Below are 23802 nucleotides of genomic sequence, written 5' to 3'. Positions count from 1 at the left end.
ATAGTGGATACTGTCAGTTTACCAAATGGTTGTATCAGTTTGCATTCTAATAGATCAAATGGGAGTTTAGGTTGGCTCACATCCTCCTCAACACTTTGTATTTTCCACCTTTTTCATTTTAGTCATTCTGGTTGGTATGTGGTGTTACCACATTTTTACTATTTTAGTTATTGAATCAATGAGTGGGCTTTAAAACTTTGCTTTATTTTATCCCCTTCCTGTAAATACAGTGTTCATTTGTGCATCTTGGTTGTTCAAGATCTTTTAATATTCTATGTTTATGTTTTATTTATAATTAATTGTTAAATTAGCCAGCATATTGACTGATTTGCCTTCTAATAGTGTTCTACTTCATTTCTTTCAAGTATCATTTTTATGCATGATTATCTCTTTGTAATGAATTTTGCTGGTATGAACTTTTGTTGACAGTTTTTTATTCCTTTTTTATTTATTTAATTTTTTTATTTTTTAGATTTTTTTTTATTTATTCATGAGAGACAGAGAGAGAGAGAGAGAGAGGCAGAGGGAGAAGCAGGCTCCCCACTGAGCAGGGAGCCCGATGCGGGACTTGATCCCAGGACCCTGGGATCACGACCTGAGCCGAAGGCAGACGCCTAACCATCTGAGCCACCCAGGCGCCCCTGATTCCTTATTTAAAGAGAAAAGTTTAGCTTAATAATTTGGTGACAGTTTTACCTTCATCTTTTTATTTTTTCTCTTTGATAGCTTATTAGACTTGGCTTATCTAGTATTACTTAATCTTTTTCTTTGGCTCTTCCTCTCAACACTCCTTTAAATGTTTATACTTCTCTAGATTGTTTCTTTAGTGTTCTTTGCACTTGCACTGCTCTCCATATTTTTCTCCCTGATTTCCAGATCTGTATTTCCAATTGTTCACTGGATATCATGCATTGAGATTTTTGTAGGTACTTTGAACTTGCACCCGTCTTCCTCTGTCAGACCAACTCTTCCAATATTTCTTAACTTGGTTAATCCAGTCGCCTTTTACTCAGTGTTCTAGGTTAGAAATTCTTATCTTTCTTATCCCCCCACAAGTAATTGTCATAACATTCTGTTGATTTTGTTAACATAAGAGGCTCCCTATATACACAGTCAGGAAGTGAGAACTGTGTCTCAGAATAGAGATCCTCTGTTCTCCTACCCCTGCCTTAGTGCAGACCTTTCATGGTCTAGACTATTGCCCCAGTTGGTCTTGCCTTTTTTTTTTTTTCCTGACTCATCCTTCTTTTTTTTTCTCTTTTATAGTCCCTTTGATTACAGAATGCAAACACTGACTAAAACAAAGAATTTAAGTTAAAAATTTATTATTCAAAATTTACAAAATATATAGACAATTAAATTTCAGTTTTTAACAATTGAACTTACAAATGATGGTTTTGTAACTGTAGTTTTTATACTTTCTGAAATTATTAAAGCTCTAAGTGGCACTCAGACTTTTGGGATGCCCTCTCTTTAAGGATTTTGATAATACTGACAAATTGTTACCCAGAAATTTAGAGTACTCATTTCTTTATATCTTTTCTAATACTGGTTATTATTTTTAAAGCTAGTTTTTAGTTTGACAGCTGAAAGATGGTATCTCAGCCGTGTTTACTTTGCATTTTCTTGATGAATTTTTTTTTACTAGGATGAATATTTTTAATATTTTAATTTGTGGTCTTAATTGGTAATCATATCAAATGTATGTTAGTGAAATTAGCTACTGTTTATGGTGTACTTGTAACTGTCAAAAATACTGTGATAAGCATTTTACTGTATTACCCATTTTAATCCTTTGAACAGTAGTTGCAACTGTAGGTATTTTATGGATGAGGAAACTGATTGTAGAGGGGAAAAGTGACTTGTTCAGTGCTAATTAGGAAACTCATTTTCTGGGATCTGTTATTACACTATTTGCTCTCAACTTTTGTTAGAGGAAGAAGATTGAATATTTGCATTTATAGGGGATTGGATTAAATTTATGTGTACTCTGGACCCCAGATGCAGATGGCTATGATTTATCTAGTTTTTTTTTTTTAAAGCAAAATGATCAAGTTTGGTATTTGATAGCCTTAGGAGAGAAGAAATAAAGATTTTAGTGAGTTTGGTTCTAATTAGAATGTTTAGAGATAAATTTAGAGCTGGAAGTGTCCTTAAATATTTCTCAAATTCTGTTCCGTTTGCACACTGTTGTGGGAAATTTTCATATTTCCTCACAACATAAGTTTGGGTAATACTTAACGTTTTCCTTAGCAGAGAAACTTTGTTTATCCTAGAGCTTCCCAAATCAGTTTGTGCACAATTTTGTGGAAATAGGTGGTGGACCTATTCACAGCTTGTGGAATATCTCAAAGTACATCAGTTTGAGACAAAAGCTGATGTGGTCTATTCTTTCATTTTATAAGGGGAGGAAATGGAGATCCAGTGTTGCGCGATGTGTTGCCTAAGATCACACTACTACAAATGACACAGGATTAGCCAGTCGTTCCTCTGTACCACGCTTCCTCTGATAATGTTATGTAGTGTTAATACTTCTTATTCATATATTATGTTAAAAAGTTTAAAGCATAATTGAGTGTAGTTTCCTTTATATTCCCATTTAGTCCAATTATCAGCCTTAGACTTGGAGAAATACATGTATAGTTTTTAAAATTCTGCAAGTTATGTACATATGAGTAGCCTAACTCATTTAGCCTGAATATAAATCTATAACCACTTGAGTGTGTTTAATCATAGAAATGAAAAGTCTTTTTTCTGTAGTTAACATGTACAAATGTTTGGTTTAGTTTCTGTAGAAAATGTTTCCTGACTGCAATGAGAGAAAGCGGAATACATTGTCCCCTCTGTCGTGGAAATGTGACTAGAAGAGAGAGAGCATGTCCTGAACGGGCCTTAGACCTTGAAAATATCATGAGGAAGTTTTCTGGTAGCTGCAGATGCTGTGCAAAACAGGTAGAGTAAATGTGACATAGCTCTTCTTTGAAAATGAAGGTTCTACTCTACTTTGAAAATCAAATTCCTGTTTGAGTTTTCTTGGTAGGTGCTGGTTTGAAGTGAAAGAAGTTACTTAAATTGGGTAGAAAGGCCAAAAAATCTGATTATAGATCTTAATAGATCATAATCTTATTGAGAATAGAGACTGAAAGATACAGTCTGTGAATTTGTCATAATTTTCTGCATGGCGTTTTTCTCAAAGTAATTGCTCATTAATTACCTACTAAATGAACTAAAATGAATAAACTGGCATTTAACTTATTTAAACCCCATTTTGGTACAAATTGTGATAGTAGCAGCATCCTTATTGCAATTTTGTACATAGAAATGGGCCAAATGGATTTATGTAGTCAAGGAACTCTCTAGCTGCCCACTTTACTTGTGTATTTATGTGTTTAAGAAATCACAGAATATTTTGCAGAAAACTAAGTTTTAAGGAACAGGTGAGAAAATTAGGTGTTGGCAAATAACTGGTATTAATTCTCCAGTCTGGATTTTATTTCTATTCATTTGAAGAGGGAGTGAAATAGTGAGGGGTGGTTAGCCTTTGAGTATATCCATGTGTTCATGGATATATTGCAGCCACTTTTTCAAACAGCTAATAAAGTCAGTGAGCAAAACCAGTTGCTATTTCATGCATTCACACAAGTCAGATCTGCTTTTCCATCTCTTTGAGGGAGTTGTTAACTGACAGGGCAATGAAGTGAAGCTGGAAAATACACTTGAGAGATTCAGGCTCTACTCCTCAGTGAGAAACTGAAAAATGTTCCAGGTGTTAACCTGGGAACGTAATTTTTTTTAAAGCACTTTCTAACTCTGCCAGGTTGCAATAAAGAATAAAGAAATGCCCAGTACCATAAGGCAAACTTATTACTGCTTTTGATGTACTTTTTTTGGTCTATTTTTAGTAGCATAGTTTCAAGTGTAAAATTATTTGTTAGTATTTTTTGCAGTGAGTTCACATCTGCATCTAACAGACAGAAACTTATTTTCAGCTTCTACTTAAGAAATCATTTACTTAAAAAAAAAAATCTTGTTTAAATGGAATATTTAGTTGGTTATGTTTATCTTGCTTTTCTCCTATTGACAGTATCTCAGATCTTATGACTTCTATTTGAAATTGAATGTCACATTACATTTTGATCAATAATTTACAGATTAAATTCTATCGCATGAGACATCATTACAAATCTTGTAAGAAGTATCAAGATGAATATGGTGTTTCCTCTATCATTCCAAACTTTCAGATCTCTCAAGATTCAGTAGGGAACAGGTAAGCAATATTTATTCTTTTTTTTTTTTAAAGATTTTATTTATTTATTTGACAGAGAGACATAGCAAGAGAGGGAACACAAGCAGGGGGAGTGGGAGAGGGAGAAGCAGGCTTTCCGCGGAGCAGGGAACCCAATGCGGGGCTTGGTCCCAGGACCCTGGGATCATGACCTGAGCCGAAGGCAGACGCTTAACGACTGAGCCACCCAGGCGCCCCAGCAATATTTATTCTTAAAAAGTGAATTTTTATAGTTGAAATGGAATTGTTTGGGGAACTATATGATAAGGTGTTTTTTGTTTTGGGGTATGTATGTGTGTTTAAAGTATTTTGCCAAGTAACAGATCTATAACATTTGTCTTCAAGCTTGTTTAACTCCTGTAAGATTTCATCTGGGAGAGCATCTTTATGATATACTTAAGCTTATGTCATTTAAAAATAATTTTAAAAAAATCTACATTCCTTTGAATAAAAAACAGAGTTGAAGGCTGTTTTCTTTTGCAACTGAAATTGAAAACTAAAAATCCTTTTCAACTAAAATCTTTTTTTGTTTTGCTATCTGAGAGAGTTGTTCGAAATTTTAATTCTCATAATAAAATGTCATATAAAAGTGAGATGTATATTAAATTCTTAGTTCTATTTTAGTCCCCCCCTTTTTTAAACTAGATTTTGGTTTGCTTTTATCTTATTGCCTCCGATGTATATATATTAAATATTTTTATGAAATGTACTTTACACAGAGTAATGACCAAAATGTACACGTATGATTTTTAAAATAGTGATAAAACAAATAACCAGTTACCCACTATAACCCAGATTAAAAAGTAGAACATTCTTTAGGGTCTTAGAATCTTCTTGTGAGCCCATATCCTTTTGAACCACATACTCCCAGAGGTAACCATTCTCCTCTTTTTAGGTTATTCATTCCCTTGCTTTTCTTTGTAATTTTACCACCTATGCATGTATCCCTAGATAAGGAAGTGCTTAGTTTTAAACACTCAAATAATAGCAAGTACACACGTAGTTGTGTAAGGAAAGGCAGGATTGGCAATAGTGTAGAAAGGCTACCAGGAGACTGTGTTAAGCAGAGTCTCTTAAGATTTCATTTCAGTAGCATTTCATTTCATGTGTTGCTAATTTTCAGTAATTAACCACTCTTAAGCACTCATACAGTAAGCTTCTCTATTCCTCATATAAAACTGTTCTGGTCTTTAGTAATTTTTTGATTGCCTAGTCTGCAATTCTCATTTTACTTGGCTTAGTGTCATTGAATGAAATGGGTCACTCCTATTTTGTAATTTAAAAAAAAAAAACGACGTTCCTTCATCCCTGTGCTTCCTTTGTTATTGTACTTCTTTTTTTTTTTTTTAAACTTTGGTACATGAGCATTAGTAAATTTTTTTTTTTTTTAAAGATTTTATTTATTTAACACAGAGACACAGCGAGAGAGGGAACACAAGCAGGGGGAGTGGAAGAGGGAGAAACAGGCTTCCCGCTGAGCAGGGAGCCCGATGAGGGGCTCGATCCCAGGACCCTGGGATCATGACCTGAGCCGAAGGCAGACGCTTAACGACTGAGCCACCAAGGCGCCCCTATTATTGTACTTCTGGTACATTGAAATTACTCAGCAGTTTGTTATTAACCCAATAGATTATTCTTAAGTGTGAGGTAGTGTTTGTCTTGTTTAACATTGTATCTCCAGTTCTTAGCAAAGTTCCTGGTATGTATGATTTGTGTAATCACTGCTTGTTAAAGGACCAGAGTTTCTTCTCAGAAGTCTTGCTGCCTTCTCCCTTACTTCTCAGATCCAGTTTGATTCCTGATAGCGGTATTCCTCATCTGTGCTTTTCTTCTTTGTCACTTCCCTAGCTCAAGTGTTTATTGTCTCTCACTTGAACTATTACAATAGTCTTTTTGTTGGTGGTCCTCCTCTAACCTGTCCTACATACTATTGCCACAGTTGATATTTCACAGGTGCAGTTCTGATCTCTTTCTCCCTTTCCTTATACCTTCCTCCTTGTACCTTGTCCGTGACTTAACATGGCCCCTGGTAGTGTTTCTCATCCTGAATTGAATGGGCCAGTAAGGACTGTGAACTACCTAAACTGTATTATTTGTACCATTTCCTTGCCATCCTTGATAAGCAGTATAAGTTAGCAGTTTTAAAAAAATGAACTCTTGGAGTCAGACTGGCTGGGTCCCAGGCTCTTTGACTTACTAATTGTATGATTTTGGCAAGAAACTGCACCTCAGTTTTCTCATCTGTTTTCAAAAGGGGGATGGTAATAATACTATTGGTACCTCATTGGGTTGGGAGCCAATAAATAGATTAATAAAGGCAAAGCATATTGCCAGTCACTGGACTTTTTCTTCTCTTTGAGGATTTAGACCAAGCGTTAATCACTCTGTAAAATCTTCTCGAGGTCCTCTAGAATTTCTTCCTTTTGGTACGGCTGTTCTTTATTTTCCAACTAGGCCCTCTGACACTTTATTATATTTATTTGTTTACTGTCTTTTTAAAATCTAGAATGGGCTTCTTGGTCTTACTCCTTTTTATATCCTGTGCAAAATTCTAATTGTAATGGAAACATTGGGTTTGTGTATGAATTATTAGTACAGAAATTGGTGAAGGAAGGAAAAAGGGTTTTTTTTTTCCCTCCCTTTTTGTTTTTTAATGGCAGGAAATAGAAGATAGGAAGCCAATATAGTCAAGGTCTTGGAAGGAGACAGATAGTATGCTCAAATTAGGTATTTTGAGGAAAATTTATTCCAGGGACTATTTTCAAAGAATAAGGTGTTGGGTACACAATGTGAGCAGCTGGAAACACAAGTAGTGAATGATGTACTCTGGGTCTGCAAAGCAGGGGAGGGGAGGAAGTAGATACCAGAACTTGGAGAAAGTAAGCTGTATAGAGAGAGCAGTTAGGAGGAATGCAGCCAGCTGAGGCAGTTTTGCTAGGAAGGAGTCTGGGAAATAAATATCCTAACTCTTCTCTTGTTTTACCCTCCCAATTGCCTGCTGGGCTGAACCCAAGTGGGAAGCAGGGGAGCCTATTGATGCAGGTTAGCCTCTCAGTGCACAAAGCATGGTGAAAAATGGAGGAGAGAAGATCTGGAGAGGCAGAAGATACCCAGCATATAAAGATCTCAGTTAGTAGCCAAATATATTGTAATATCCTATCAGCTATGTTTCATAGCTTCCAAGTAGCTAGTTCAAAGAAGAAAGCATCCATTATGTTATTAACATAGTCTGCGATATTGTAAACAAAATCGTTTCTAATGAAAAACACAGCTATTCCTGATACTAAAAGAAATAATACTGAAATGATTTTGCCCATAGCATCCTCAAAAGAAGAAACTGCAGTTAAACGTCATCTTTCCTGTGATAAATACAAAACAAGTTATATGGGGCTGTAATTTAAAGGCCTCCTTCAATGTAACATATGATAATTCCTTATTGTTGTTAAAACTTTCCTTCCGGGGGCTTTTCTCTGATACTCTGGCTTAATCTAGGTGTGGTGGTAGAATGGAGAGGATCTGTATATTCATGCAGTTCCCCATGAAGATTATTGCTAGCAGCTAAGCTTTTGATGAACAACTTAGTTTGGAGAATTTAAGGTCTTACTCTTTGTCGAGTAACTGGAGAACAGGTAACATTTTATATTGCTGATTAAGAACAGAGCCATATAATAAATAGCTGAGCAGGATTTGGTGGCATTTTATGAAAAGTCATTAGACCACTCCGGAAAAGTCAGAGGACTACCTGAGAGTAGAGCATGTGTTTTCTCAGAATACAGTTCACACTATTCCCTCGTAAGTACAGATGGATGATTTAAACTCAACTCCATGGCTGTGGAAATTCTTAAAGTGGTGTTTGTATGTACCTATCTCAGCAGTAAAAAAAATTTCAAAATAAATCCATAGATCATTTTATTAATTCAACATAGATTTACTGTACTTTTAAACTACTGGGCGCGTACTCTACATGTTCTAGAATATACAGGGATGAGTAAAACAGACACCCTTTTCTCTATATATAAATAGTTTAACAAGCCAGGGTAAATTAAACCAAGATAAACTAGCCCACTAGTTTCAGTCAAATCATTCAGGATAGAACTATTTACTATTAAGTAATAAGTGTTGGAGGTTTTTGAACAAAATTATTGCGTTAGTATGGGGTAGTTTGTCATGATAATTATATAGCAGTGCTAGTTTAAGGCCATTTCTACTTAATAACAATAACATTGTTTTAACAGAGTGTATGCTGTTTTCTTTAGCCTCTAGGAGTGAGTGAGAGGAGGAGAGGGAGGGAAGATGCAGATAATCGTTAAGATACCAGACACATTTTATCTTCCTTGGAAATTGTTTGGTTTGGTTGTAGGCTTTTCTTACTAATTTTGACTGTTTGTAAATATTAATCGGTAGATATCCATAGATGCATACAGTTTAGTCCAACTACAGCTCTTCACAAAGACTGAAAGAATGAAAGTTAAAGCAGTCTTAATGTTATTCCTAACAGATTTCTCTCCAAGATGTTGAACATTTTAAGTGGCTAAATAACTTTTTTTTTTTTTTTTTGAGAGAGTGTGTGTACGGGGCTTGGAGGTGGGAGGGCAGAGTGAGAGGGAGAGAGAGAAAGAATCTTAAGCAGGCTCCACATCCAGTGAGGAGCCCAATGAGGGGCTTGATCTCATGACCTGAGCCAAAATCAAGAGTCAGACCCTTAACCAACTGAGCCACCCAGACGCCCTGCTAAATAACTCTTTATTAAGGAATCTGGTACGAGTCATTTCCTTATTTATAAGAATTCTTTATATATTGTAGATGCCAATCCTTTATTCCATGCATTACACGTGTACATATATATATATATGTATATATATACACATATTTTTACTCAGAATTAAATGTGGGTTTTTTTTGCCGTTTTGTAAAACACATAAACATAGACCTTGAGATTTTTCTTTATATTTTTAAGACATGAGATATTTTAGTATTTTGAAAACTTTGTTTTAAGAAGTATTGCAATTTAATTTAGCATTAAATGGCATAGTCATACATAATTTTAATTCTTTTTTCTTTTTTTTTTTTAAGTTTTATTTATTTAAGTAATCTCTACTCCCAACGTGGGGCTCACAACCCCAAGATCAAGAGTTGCACATTCTTCCAACTGAGCCAGCTAAGGTCCCCTTTCCTTTTTTTTAAATTTTGGAAAGGATACTTAACATGAGCTAGCTAGCTATCCTCTTAACAGATATTTAAGTGTGTAATATAGTATTCTTATCTATTGTCGCAATGTTGTACAACAGATCCGTAGAACCTATCTTGCATAACTAACATTTTATACGTGTTGATTAGTAACTCTCCATTTCAGTCTCTCCTAGCCTCTGGCAACCACCATTCTGTTCTTTGCTTCTATGAGTTTGACTATTTTGCATAGTTCATATAAGTGAAATCATGCAGTATTTGTGTTGTGACTGGCTTATTTAACTTAGAACATTCTCAAGGTTCATTCGTGTTGTCATTTGCAGGATTCATTCATTTGCGGGATTTCCTTTTAAGGCTGAATAATCAATTGTATGTGTATACCACATTTTCTTTATCCATTCATATCTTTGTGTCTTTATACGTTCACAAGATTGTTTCTGCCTCTTGGCATTTATGAATAGTACCACAATGAACGTGGGAATGCTAATATTTCTTAACGATCCTGATTTCAATTGTTTTGGATAAATACCCACAAGATTGCTGAATCATACGGTAGTTTTATTTGTTTTTTTTTTTGGTGGGGGAACCTCCCTACTGTTTTCCAAAGTCGTTGTACCATATTTGCATTCCCACCTACAGTGTACAAAGGTTCCAATTTTACCACACCCTCACTAATACTTGTCTTATGTTCTTTTGATAATAGCTGTCATAACAGGTATGAGATGATAGCTCATTGTGGTTTTGATTTGCATTTCCCTGATGACTAGTGACCTTGAACATCTTTCCGTATACCTGTTGGCCATTTGTATATCATCTTTGGAGAATTATTCAAGTTTTTAGCCCATTTAGTAATTGGGTTGGTAGTTTCTTTGCTATTAAGTTGTAGGTGTTCCTTATATATTTTCTTATATATATATCAGATACATGGTTTACAAATATTTTCTCCCATTCCATAGGTCGTCTTTTCATTTTTTTGGTGGTTTCCTTTGCTGTGTAGAAGCTTTTTAATTTAGGTAGTCCTACTTGTCTATTTTTGCTTTTGTTTCCTGATTGCAAATGTCTTTGCTCAGTTTTTGACTAGTCTTGTTACAGTTTCTTTTGACATACAAAAATATAATATCTTTATTTGTATGTGTATATATATGTTTTCTGTATGATTTTTGCTTTTTGTGTCCTGCTTGAGAAATCTTTTCCTACGTCAATGTTATATTTTCTTCTTTAACCCTTTAAAGCTTTGCTTTTCACATTTATTTTGGATGTATAATGTGAAGTAGGAAAAATTTTCCCTATGTGATTAGCCATTTGTCCCAGTACCATTTGTTGGGTCAGTTTTTTCTCACTGATTAACAGTGCCATTTCAGTCCTACACATCTCTGTTTTCTGTTCTGTTGGTTCATTTTTTTATTTCTCTAATATCAGGCTATCTTAATTACTATGGCTTTAAGAATAAGTCTTAATGTCAGGTAAGGGAAGTTTCCTTTCTTGGTTTACTTATAAAATTTCTCTTGTCCCTGCTGTTCTTGTTCCTTTGATATTCCATATAAATTTTAGGATCAGACTTTTGAGTCTCCTGAAAATCTCTGTAGGGATTTTGATCAGAAGCATTATAGAGTTTGAATTTATTGAAATCAGTAGATTTGGAGGGAATGGACATCATGTGATCCTGATTTCTTCCACCTAGAAATACAGCCTGTCGTCCCATTTTTTTGTGTGATTTTTTTAAAGATTTTTATTTATTTATTTGACAGAGATAGCGAGAGAGGGAACACAAGCACGGGGGAGCTGGAGAGGGAGAGGCAGGCTCCCCACTGAGCAGGGAGCCCTATGTGGGCACGATCCCAGGATGCTGGCATCATGGCCTGAGCCGAAGGCAGACGTTTAATAACTGAGCCACCAGGCGCCCCTCTCCCATTTTTTTAACGCTCTCCCATTTTTTTAAAAAAGATTTTTTTATTCATCTGAGAGAGAGAGAGGGCACGGGTCAGGGTGGTGAGGCACAGAGGGAGAGGGAGAAGCAGGGAGCCTACTGTGGGGCTCCATCCCAGGACCCTGGGATTATGACCCGAACCAAAGGCAGACCCTTAACCGACTGAGCCACCCAGGTGCCCATCTCTTTTTTTAAAAGAGCAGTTTTAAAAAATGTCCTAAAAGAATTCCATTTAGAGCATGTGTAAATATGTTTTATTATATCTTTTCCTAGTAAAACTTTTGTTATACAGATGGATCTTTTTTCCTGTTTTGTAATCTAAGTGATTACTACTAGTGAGTAGGAATAGTACAGATTTTTACGTTAAGGTTGTATTTAGCAACTATTAACTTATTAGTTCTGATAGTTCCAAATAATTTATCTGTAGATTCTTTTAGACTTATGTGGGAAATTATTTTGTTTCATTAATGTAATTTTATTTCTTCTTTAGTGCTTCATGTCATAATTTATTGCATTAACTAGGATCTCTATCCAGTATTAAATAGCAGGCACCTTTTTCTTGTTCCTGATTTTAAGTAGGAATGCATCTAAAATTTTACTATTAAGTATTATGTTTACTGTAGTTTTTTAACATAGGTATTTTTTGTGTGTCATAATGATATCACTCTGAATTTAAGGTTTCCCCATTAAATGGTTCTGTTGAAATCGGAATCTTTTATGGAATTAAAAATTATATACATTTGATACCATTCCCAGATATTCTGATACTTAAAGTGTAGGCATATTTGTATTTTTAAAAGCATTGTGGGGACGCCTGGGTAGCCTAGTTGTTAAGCGTTTGCCTTTGGCTCAGGTCATGATACCAGGATCCTGGGATTGAGCCCCTCATTGGGCTCCCTGCTCGGCGGGGAGCCTGCTTCTCCCTCTCCCACTCCCCCTGCTTGTGTTCCCTTTCTCACTGTGTCTCTCTCTGTCAAATAAATAAAAAAAAATCTTAATAAATAAATAAAAGCATTGTGAGTGATCAGGACTTTTTTTGTTTTTGTTTCCATTATGGACGTTGAATTTTATTGGATGGCTTTTCTGCATCAAATGAAATGATCTTTTAAAAATTTTAATTGATAGGGGTGCCTGGGTGGCTCAGTTGTTAAGCGTCTGCCTTCGGCTCAGGTCATGATTCCAGGGTCCTGGGGTCGAGCCCCGCATCGGGCTCCCTGCTCCGCGGGAAGCCTGCTTCTCCCTCTCCCACTCCCCCTGCTTGTGTTCCCTCTCTCGCTGTCTCTCTCTCTGTCAAATAAATAAATAAAAATCTTAAAAAAAAATCTATTAAAAAAATTTTTTTAATTGATAAAATATGGTGCCCAGTGATAGATTTTCTGTTGTTGAACCCATTCATGCATTTGTGGAGTAAATGAGTAGGCTACCAGTAGTAGTAGCCCAGACATGATATAGGCTGATTAGGAAGGGCTGGATTGATGATAATGACAGTTATAATGGAAAATAGAGAACTGTAATGGGAAAGGGAAGGGAGAAAGCATTTGAAAAGGGCATTAAATTTGATACTAAAATGTTTTAAATCACTTTTGTGATTGTATACCCCATCAGTGAAAAAAATCAAGCATGCATTCCTAGTATATGTATGTTTATTTAAAAACTATGCATGTGGGGCACCTGGGTGGCTCAGTTGGTTGTGTCTCACCCTTGGTTTTGGCTCAGGTCATGGTCTCACGGTTGTGAGATCCAGCTCTGCATTGGGCTCCTTGCTCAGCAGGGAGTCTGCTTCTTACCTCTTCCCCTCCCTCTCCCTCTTTCTCTCTAAAATAAATCAATAAATCTTAAATAAGATAAAATAATAAAAACTATGCATGTATTTTACAGTACTTAATACTTTATATACATTTAAAGCATGCAAAATTTAAGTGAGATAAAGATGAAATCGTTACTTTTTTTTTATTTATTTTTTTTAAAGATTTTATTTATTTGAGAGAGAGAATGAGAGATAGAGAGCACGAGAGGGAAGAGGGTCAGAGGGAGAAGCAGACTCCCCGCTGAGCAGGGAGCCCGATGTGGGACTCGATCCCGGGACTCCAGGATCATGACCTGAGCCGAAGGCAGTCGCTTAAACAACTGAGCCATCCAGGCGCCCTGAAATCGTTACTTTAAAAATAAGTTTTGCGTTACTTTAAAAATAAGTTTTGCTTTACTTAATGGTATGTTTTTATTAAAGTTTTAGTAATACTTTTACTAAAACCAATGTTGTTGACTATACTTTCTAGAATTTTTTTTTAAAGATTTACTTATTTTAGAGAGAGCACGCACACACGTTCATGAGTTGGGGGGTAGAGGGAGAGGGAAATGGAGAGGATCTCAAGCAGACTTCCTGCTGAGCTCAGATCCTGTCACAGGGCTCAGTCTCATGACCCTAAGGTCATGGCCTGAGCCAAAAATCAAGAGTTGGATGCTTAACTGATTGAGCCACCCTAAAATTTTTTTAAATCTTAGTTTAACACTGTGACATAATCAAAGATTTGTAACTAAGTTCTCTTTACTTTGATACTTGATTTTGCTGACTGTCATGGTCAAAAAAGATATCTACCATACAAAGCTATATATTCAAATGGAAGAAGTATGTCATAGGTTAAGCTTACTAAACTTTTCAGTTCCATTCACTGAATGTCAAAGGGGCTTTTGTTGAAATTTTCATCTTCCCTAATGATGTTATAGTTGTTCTTATAAACCAATCAGAAGTTGTTACAGTGTTTTTAAAGGGCACATTCAAAACCCAGTGTTATTTGGAAGATTTTATTTGTTTTTTATTTTTATTTTTTTTAAGTAAGCTCAACACCCAGTGTGGGGCTTGAACTCAAGACCCTGAGATTAAGAGTCGCATGCTGTACTGACTGAGTGAGCCAGGTGCCCCTATTTGGAAGATTTTAAAACCAATTAGAAAAATCTGTTACCAAGTTTAAAAATATAGATACGAGATTTTTAAAAAATAGGTGACACATACTATTTTTGGTGCAAATTCATAACATCTCTTTAATAAATGCAGTCTCCATAGTTTGAGTTTATTTTAAAAAGATGTTTAGTCTTCACATTGTTAAAATGCCCCCTTTACCTGAAGAGACAGATTAGTATCTGCTGGAAAGCTGCAGAAAATAGTGGTTTACTAGTCTCCTCTTTGGGTGTGAAAACTGGGAAGCTTGCTTGCTGGCTAAGCATAGGATAGATGTGTGTGGAGAGATAACATGGTTATCTTTATAGAAAGGACTGTCATTGGGAGGGTGTCTACACCAAATACAACCTTGTTGTATGTAGCTTTATTATGAAAAACAAATAAAAAAAAGAAAATTCAAAAGGAAAAGAACATCTATTAGGCAGCTGGTATAGTAATGCTTGTTTTTTTATAAAAGAAAAATGAATAAGCAGTTTTCTAGGTTTAACAACTCTTTTAAAAATTCCGGTATTGAGATACAAGAGCAGACTTCTGTATGGTGCAGTTTTTTGACCACTACCTGTCTCATTTCTTTTAATGTTTCTGCCATTGAAAGGCCATTGTTCTATAAAATTGACCACTTTGATGAAATTCTGTAATGCATAAGTGGCAGTCCCCATTTGGAATATACCCACTCTTCCCTCTGGATTTCTCTAATACTGCATATGACATATGGCTCCAGCACAGGGTCCCATTGAGGATGTCAAATTGTTCTGTATATTAAATGTTGGAAAGCCTTGTTCCTTTTTGGAAAATATGAACATAATGAACATTTTAATATTTTCTTAAACCTACTCTACTTTGGAGGCCGCAACTTTAAACCACATTCCAGTTATAAGTCAGAAAGTTCACAGACTCTTGCTTCTACCCCAGCTTTCAAAAACTAGGTAGTCTAGGTAGAAGAGTCTCTTTGAAAGTCTGAAGAACCTGGGGAAATATTATCATGCTAGGGATTTAAGATAATTCTGCAAAATTCTATATTCTCTATATATAACTGCATAAATTAATTTTAAAGGTATAAATAAAGATTTAATAAGCAGTTTTCTTACCAGAATTTATTTAAAAAGTAATGCTATAATTATTTTATAGTTCAGAACTATTTGAAGTTCAGGCTTATTTTTTTTTTTTTAGAGAGAGGGCGTGTATGTGCGAGTGGGGAAGGGGCAGAAGGGGAGAGAGAATCTCAAGCATGGTCCATGCCCAGCGCAGAACCTACATGGGGCTTGATCTCACAACCGTGAAATCATGACCTGAGCCAAAATCAAGAGTTGGATGCTTAACCTACTGAGCCACCCCAGGCATCCTGAAGGTTCAGGCTTTTAAAACAAATTCAGACTAGTCATTTTATTAGCAATTCCAATACTTGAGGTATTAACTTTTCCCCCTCTATGCTTCTTAAGTAATAGGAGTGAAACATCTACATCTGATAACACAGAAACTTATCAGGAAAATACAAGGTAAGCTTTTGAAAATTTTGCTACTTTAGTACATAATATCTGTCACTTTGTAATGGATTTTTTAATTAAAATTTTTTTATTCAATGAAATCATCAGACATAATGCTAGATTAGCAATTAAGAAATAAATGCTACGATGCTTTTATAGATCACATTAAATTAGAATAGTTTAGATCTCCTTTTTCACTGTGGTCAGGTTTCTTCCATGCATAATTTAGGTAGAGATGTCAATATTAACTGTCCCTTGCTGAAATTCTGAGGTATTAAACTTCAGTAATGCGATTCAAAATGTTTTGAAATGTCAATCATTCTGATGGTTGTTGCTTTTGTGTTCACTTCTCCTGTGAATTTTGTATGTTAGATTCCTAGAGACTGGGATAGACTAAGTATATGACCTTGATGGGAATCTTTTTAAACTTTTAACTAGAACTTTTGAGTTCTAGATAGAACTATGGTGTGGACACCACAGGGTATTTACAACTTTCAAGGGAGTTACAGTGACTAGATCTATTGGCCTTACACGAATGACTAAATTTAAGTTGTTTGGATATAACTGCTTAATACATGGAACAGCTAGGTTTGTTTTTGTTTAGGCCAAAGGCACCATGAAAAAATGTATTGAAACATTTTAAGGGTACTGTAAACTGAGATTGTTTGGGAACATCTGTTTTAGATCATTTACTGAAAATAGTTTTTTCAACATGAAGGAATCTTTGAATAATAAGTATACTTTTAAAAAAAGAAACTTAATAATTGGTCAAAGGATAAGAAAGTGTCATTTTTATGTTATGATTTCACCTTAAGTACATTTCATTTGAAATTATTTTATAGTTCTTCTGGGCATCCTACCTTTAAGTGTCCCTTGTGTCAAGAATCAAATTTTACCAGACAGCGTTTACTGGATCACTGTAACAGTAATCACCTGTTTCAGATAGTTCCTGTGGTAAGTACCTGTGTTTAAGACAGTCTTCTACTTAAATATGCTGTTCCATTTATTTCACTTCATGTGTATAAGGGAAAGTATTTGATTTAAATTTGGACAGGGCATTATCATTAAGGTAGACTTTTGTCAACAAAAAATTGATGACCATGAAGCAAAATGAGAATTTAAAATTCCAGTAACTCACTTACAGAAAGGGAGATGCTTATTGTAAGGGTAATGTAGGGGGATAGTCTGGAGGAGAGTGAAATGATGAAAGGTGAACTGGGGATTTATTTGAGGAGTGGCAGAACCAACCTCTGTTGGGGCCTCTCAGTTTCTTAGTCTGTAGGATGCAGGCAACTGGATCTGGTCTGATGGATCTGCTGCAGGTGAAAGCACTTATAAATAAGAATAAAGTCAGTAGGTATTTTTAATTGTATCCTTGCAGAATCTAGTATATGAATGCATAAAGCACGGAGTGAAAAGAATCATACTTTCTTTTTGATGCGTGCATATCTTTTTGATGCCATTTTGAGGCTGTGTAAGAAAGGGGTGAGACCTTTTTGATGAATGAGGGAGACAGAGTGGAGTGCGGGATTCCAGCATTGTGTTAATGGTCCTACAAGTCCTCTTTTGGAACATGAGTTACACAGGTAAGTGATTTCAACTGTGGACGGTACGGGAGAAACTGAGCTGGAAGAGATACTTCCTTTTCAGCTGTATATTTTGATATATAAATATTTTTTTCAGAAATAAGAGTAGAAGGAAAATTTTGCAAATAAGGATTATAGGTATTTCTAAGCAGTTTTAGTTGGTTGTGAAAGAATGTGCCTTAACTACTGAAGCTACCCTTAAACATAGCACTTACATAGCACTAAGGGAGACAAACCACCTATTCTGCTCATTAGGGGAGGGTCAGTTACTGAGAAGCAAATACAATTGCCAACGATCTCTCCAGGAAAAATCTCACATTTAAGGTATTTCATTTGTTTTATATTGCATTGGCAAATTTTTGTTTCTGCATTATTTTCAACACAGCACGAACTTTGGCTAGAGTCCAGTTACCAAAGGTTTCTTCTTCTTTGTTTTGAGAGTATCATCCATTCACTTTTTAGCATGTCCTTCACTTAAAACCTTAAGGATACGATTTAAAGTTTACTTCACTTTCATTTTACTTATAAATTAAGCTAATAATTATAGTTAATTGTGACTCAAATGAGATTACATACTTGTTAATGTTAGCAACTATGGTATTATTAAAGGTTGGGTGTGATGTTTCTGTTCAAACAGTTGTGTGGTCGGAGATATAAATAACAGAATGTAAATATCTTTTTATTGTGTTGTTAGATTAGCATAATTTATCTGAGGTAATTTGGTCAGGAAATGATATTGTCTTGAAATTTGGACCTTAGAAATGGTTTTCATGTAGACATTTTCAGTAACATAAGCTTGTGTTGTTTTAATACTTTCAATAATTAGTATGTTTATTTTCATTATTTTATACTTAAAACATTCTGTTTCTCATAGACATGTCCTATTTGTGTGTCTCTTCCTTGGGGAGATCCTAGCCAGATTACTAGAAATTTTGTTAGTCATCTAAATCAAAGACATCAGTTTGATTATGGAGAATTTGTGGTAAGTGAAATTCCTTAAGCTTAAGAAAATACCCTGTAAATATTCAAGTTAAATTAACTTTTTCAATCTAAGACTTGAGTTTTGAGACAAGCTATTGTATCATACTGGATGGTTATAGAGCAAGTTTGGTTGTTTTTTTTTTTTTTTTTTAAGATTTTATTTATTTAATTGACAGAGAGAGAGACAGAGAGAGAGGGAACAGAAGCAGGGGGAGTGGGAGAGGGAGAAGCAGACTTCCCGCGGAGCAGGGAGCCCAATGTGGGGCTCGATCCCAGGACCCTGGGATCATGACCTGAGCCGAAGGCAGACACTTAACCAACTGAGCCACCCACCCAGGCGCCCCTGCAAGTTTGGTTGTTTTTATAATAATATAGGTGAACTTTGGTTTGTGGAAGTGGTAAAAGTTAAATTTACTGTTCACCTCCTATTCTAGAGAGATAATTAATATAAGAGCAAACCCCCAGATAGACAAAATGATGATTTATATGAAAACTGTCTAGATTTAAGGGATAATTGTACCTGCTTAGAGAAGTAAAACTGGTACAACAGATGAAGGAGAATATATTTCTCATGTAGTATAAGTTGCTTATTCTAATAGATTTCTCATATCTATATATGAGACATATTCTTTTTATTTTTTTTAAAGGTTTTATTTATTTGAGAGAGAGAGTGAATGAGAGAGTGAGAGAGATTACGAGGTGGGGAAGGGACAGAGGCAGAGGGAGAAGCAGGCTTCCCGCTGAGCAGGGAGCCCGATGTGGGCCTCGATCCCATGACTGCAGGATCATGACCGGAGCCGAAGGCAGATGCCCAACTGACTGAGCCACCCGGGCACCCTGAGACACATTCTTTTTAAAAATGAGGGAGCATAATTATTAAATAAAGCCAGGTTGAGTAGATTCTGGTGTTAGTTGATGGCTTTAACAGGGCATGAGGGAAGTTACATAAAAACAGATCCCTAAAGCAAAACATGGGGTTACTTTCTACCTCCCAAATGTGTCATGATAATTTTTTAAAGAAGTTAGATGACTTTTTATGGTGAAATTACATTTTATTCAACTGCAGTGAATTAAAACCATATCTAATTCAGTATTAATCCTGATAAAGAATGGCTGATACTTATTTTCCAGTTTAGGTAAGCACAGGTATGTGCAATTCTGTCAATGGCATGAACAGAATTTACATTTTTTCTCTGCTCTCCAGTGTTGAAATTATATCATTATTGATAAATGTTTTTTTTATTTTGTGGAATTTGCATTTTTAGTCATGCTGTTTTAAAATAACAACTCAAACATAATGTAAAATTTAGGTGTACTTTATGATTTTAGCATTTTTATGAAATGTAGATTCTCAAATTCTCATTTTAAGAAAGTTTATTATGGAGAACTGTGATTTGGAAAAACAAAAATATATTTTCTGAACCACTTTTGATCTAATTGTCCAGTTGTTTTATTTTGCCACAGAAGAGTATGTAATTTTAATTATTTGAGATTGTCAAGTGGAAGCCTCTTTTAAAGCAAACCCGTAGGACATAACTTATAGCAAGTAGAATTAAGTGAAGGAGAGTGGTGTAACTAAGATTGAGTGAGCTATAGTTTTTAGCTATATGTTAGGATTAAGAAGCTGCTGTTCAGTTCTCTTAATTCAATAAATGCTTATTTTCTTTAAAATGAATTTATTTTTAGACATTTGACATTCTTTTCTAGAGATGACAGAATTTATTGTCAATTAAAATTGTGGGTAACCTTTTAACTGTACTTTTAATTAATGACCTCATCATAAAGCACTATAACTCAAATTTCGTTCTCTGCTGATCCCATTTGTTGTTTATCAGTTATACTTAAATAATTACAGCTGAACTTAATTACTAAGGTTCAGGTATTTAAATCTTATATTTTAAAGGATAGCATAAATTGTAACATACACCATTTCAAGTGTGTGTAATGTATTGGGCAAAGCATTGAGAAGTGGAATATGTCTTTCCTTTTGACATGTTAATGTCATTGTTTTTAGAATCTTCAGCTAGATGAGGAAACCCAGTATCAAACTGCTGTTGAAGAATCTTTTCAAGTAAACATCTGAAGGCTATAGAAATCTCTGCATCTTTGTACCTGCAAGTGCCATCTTTAAGGGGAAAACTACATGAAGTCACCGTTTCAGTAACTTGATGTGTCTATTAATAAAAGTAATTCAGTCTATTGATTTAGTTTTTTAATTAAAAAATAAAGGTGGGCCATCTAAAAACTTGGTCTTCTTGATAAATTAAAAAATGAAAGTTGGGACATTATCTTTAAAAATATTGAAAAGATTATATTCATTAATGTAATGAACAAAAGGGATTCCATGTTGTACTTATCTTTTTTTATATTACACAGTCTTGAATTTTTCCTTATGTTGCTTTTGGAATTTGTTGCAGTTCCTCCCATTGACCTTCTTGTACACAGGTAACACACAGTAGCACATTCTGAAAGATGTGATTGATAGAAACCTACCAAATCTGAGCCAGTTACCAGAGTTGCAGAATGGAGACTTGAAGTGCTAAATGAAACAATCCAAAGGAAACTTTTTTAATACAGATTCTAGCTGAAGAAATTCAACTATAAGAAAATTGTATTTATATAATGTTTAGTATTTTTGAAGACTAGTGAGATTTCTTTAATAATTATAACTCTTTAAAAAGTGAAAGTTCATTGTAAAGATATTTCCTTTTTGTCTTAGAAGGAAATACTAAGAGAAAAAATTATTCTAAGAAATAATTTCTTAGAATTAGTGGGCGGTTGGTAATTTCAAATCCTGTTTGTTTGGCTGACTAATTTGTAAGCCCAGAGTGTATTAAGCTGAATTACAGCTCTTTGGCCTCAAAATTTTCAATAGCCAGTATTTCTCCTTAGCTAAGATAAAACTTTTATTAGAAACTTCCAGTTGGTGATACCATATTCTACATGTATATTTAGATGAGAGGTTTGGCTTCATCTCAGTTTAGAAATTCATTGAAAGCTAAAGGTGTATATGTATACATGCATACACTTTTGTATGTGTATATGCACACGTTTGCATGCAATTTGTCAGGGTATATACAGAATTTCTATTAAGATTTTAAAAATGGACAAGCAATATGGGATTGAGTGTCTGATTTGATTAACATTTTATATATCACCAAATTTTTAAAAAGTAACAGCCAAATGCTAAGTGATCTAGTTGGCTACTATCACACCTTAAAAGTTGAATTTACACACACATAATTACCTTGTTTATATGGTGCTCATTTGTTATTCTCAAAGATAATGCATGACTATGAAGTAATGAGATGGATGCTACCAACCACTGTTTCACTACTTCTTAGTCAAAACTGGGTTTGTTCTTCGTATTTATTCATAAGAATCATAAAATAATTTGTATTAGAAGCTAAATCAGAGTAAAAGAGGAAGAGTGTATTAGCTGACATTCCATACTAATATGCATTGTTTATGCTTTCTTTAACTAAAAGAACATAAAAGAAAATCTCAGAAGTAGTTTGCTGCTAATATATACATATATTGTATGAAAGGGTATATTTTGGTTTTGTTAAAACCCTTGTTGACTTTTCTACAGTGAACATTTTTTTTAACTTGATTTAATAAAAATGTTAATTTTGCAAGTGGAGTTTTGTAAAAACCTTTTTCAGTCAAACAAAATGACTATGGTAGTAATAACAATCACCAAAAAAGCCATACATCTTGATGAACATATGCCTTTGTTCTGTCATTCAAAAGAGTGATGTTTACTATGTGCTTGAACATTTTCTCTGCAGTTACATGAGTGTAATTGTAAGAATAGCTGTTTAATGAACTCTTTTTAAAATTTTTGAGCATAGATTTTTCCAGTTTAAAGCAATAACTTTACTACTTTCTTTCAGAGTTAATACTTCCAGTATATCAAGTTTTAAACCATTCTGAGATTTGAGAACTTCTTTAAAGAAAAATTGTAGTAGAGATCATCTTGATGAAATTGTGTTTTGAAGTTTGTGGATTAATTAAATATCAATAATAGTCTTGTGTGTCTTTCCTATAAACTTTTCATAAGGAAAATATTGACTATTTGCTATTACCTGGGAACTCCTCAGTATGGAAATGTTTGTTTAAAATCTCACCTTTTGTCAGTGGATTAGGAATAGGGACAGGGCTTTACAGATTTACAGTTTAAATTCATGAGAAAGTCCTTATTTTTAATATGCTTATAGCTGAGTCAGAATAAAGGAGGGAAACTATTGATTGCTGATACCTAAATTTCACAATACCACTGCTAGGAAAGCTATTTCCCTCAGGAAGTTACAGTTTATGTTGTTAAACAGAGTCTTATTTGAGATGTATTGCTTTATTTTTCAATTAAAAGTGGTTTTCTCCTATTTGTGTGTCTAATTAAAATTTTGTCTAGAGGCAAACATGATAGCATTTAGTTCTTGTAACTCACCCTGGGAGACATGGAGTAGATAACCCATTATTTTGCACTTGAAAAAGTGGATAGGAGAAAGCTACCACATGCTGATGTTATATGTTGGATTTAACTTTATAAACCTATTTTATCTTTATTTCAAATGTTTATTTATAAGGCTATTTTGTCAAGTGTTACGTAGCAAGATTTTTCAAGTCCTGTTAGCAACCAGGCAGAAAGCTAGTTAACTGGTTAATAAACATTTTTATATGGAGAAGTTACCCTTAAGTAAGATACCAGGGTCGTAAGAACATATTGCCAAATACAATGTCATATACCTTTTGGGTTGCTTAATAAGTATTAATTATGACCTTCACTGAATCAACTTGTATAGAAATCCATTAGGGCTGCTACTCAAAAGAATAAACCTTTTGAGGAAGCGATGACATTCTAGCCTTTGTGACCCAGAAAACATGTAAATACATGCAGTATAAAACTCATGATAGAAATACGAATAAAGTACTCATTCCATGATACCACTTAGTGTCAATATAATTTTCTGATTTTGCAATACAATTTTGAAAAAAGCGTGGAATGGAAAGGAGTTATGTTAAGAATACAGGAGCCTCAAAAAGGTATTACCACCTGCATTCCCCCGCTCCCCCCAATCTGACAGCAATTGTCCAATCCTGGGGTTGAGAGAGGTGACAGTTGCCACACTCCCACCCCTGAAATGAGAAAGATAAATGTGTGTATTCTGTTATGTACTTAACTGGCAAACTTACATTAAACTATACCGTACAGTTTCCTATGTTCATAGGAATTCCTGAGAGTATAATGGTGAAGGATATACCATTACAGAATTCTAGATGAGCAGGGCACGGGAGTGAATGTCGATTAGACCTAATCAGATGAATTATAGCCATTCTGTGGAGAGGAAGAAGGAACATATGAAATGTGAATGAAAGGAATTTCCTGGGTGCCT

General features: G+C 34.7%; 1 protein-coding gene across 2 annotated transcripts in view; it reads left to right on the top strand.

Annotated features, from left to right (window-relative positions):
* The window catches only part of RNF138 (ring finger protein 138), a 36525-nt gene extending 13169 nt beyond the window's left edge, over window positions 1-23356 (top strand). The window contains exons 3-8 of one of the 2 annotated variants that reach the window (XM_028098319.2): window positions 2787-2952; window positions 4152-4267; window positions 15795-15851; window positions 16682-16793; window positions 18300-18407; window positions 20421-23356. In XM_028098319.2, the coding sequence (XP_027954120.1) occupies window positions 2787-2952; window positions 4152-4267; window positions 15795-15851; window positions 16682-16793; window positions 18300-18407; window positions 20421-20489 (628 nt within the window). In that variant the 3' untranslated portion in view covers window positions 20490-23356. The remainder of the gene's footprint in view (window positions 1-2786; window positions 2953-4151; window positions 4268-15794; window positions 15852-16681; window positions 16794-18299; window positions 18408-20420) is intronic. The other variant, XM_088019362.1, reaches the window with a different exon arrangement.
* The last annotated feature ends 446 nt before the right edge of the window (window positions 23357-23802 follow it).

Source organism: Eumetopias jubatus, unplaced genomic scaffold (genome assembly GCF_037043125.1).
Source record: "Eumetopias jubatus isolate StellerSeaLion01/CBP00866 unplaced genomic scaffold, mEumJub1_p1.0 scaffold_16, whole genome shotgun sequence".
NCBI lineage: Eukaryota > Metazoa > Chordata > Mammalia > Carnivora > Otariidae > Eumetopias > Eumetopias jubatus.
This window is presented reverse-complemented; position numbering and strand designations above follow the sequence as displayed.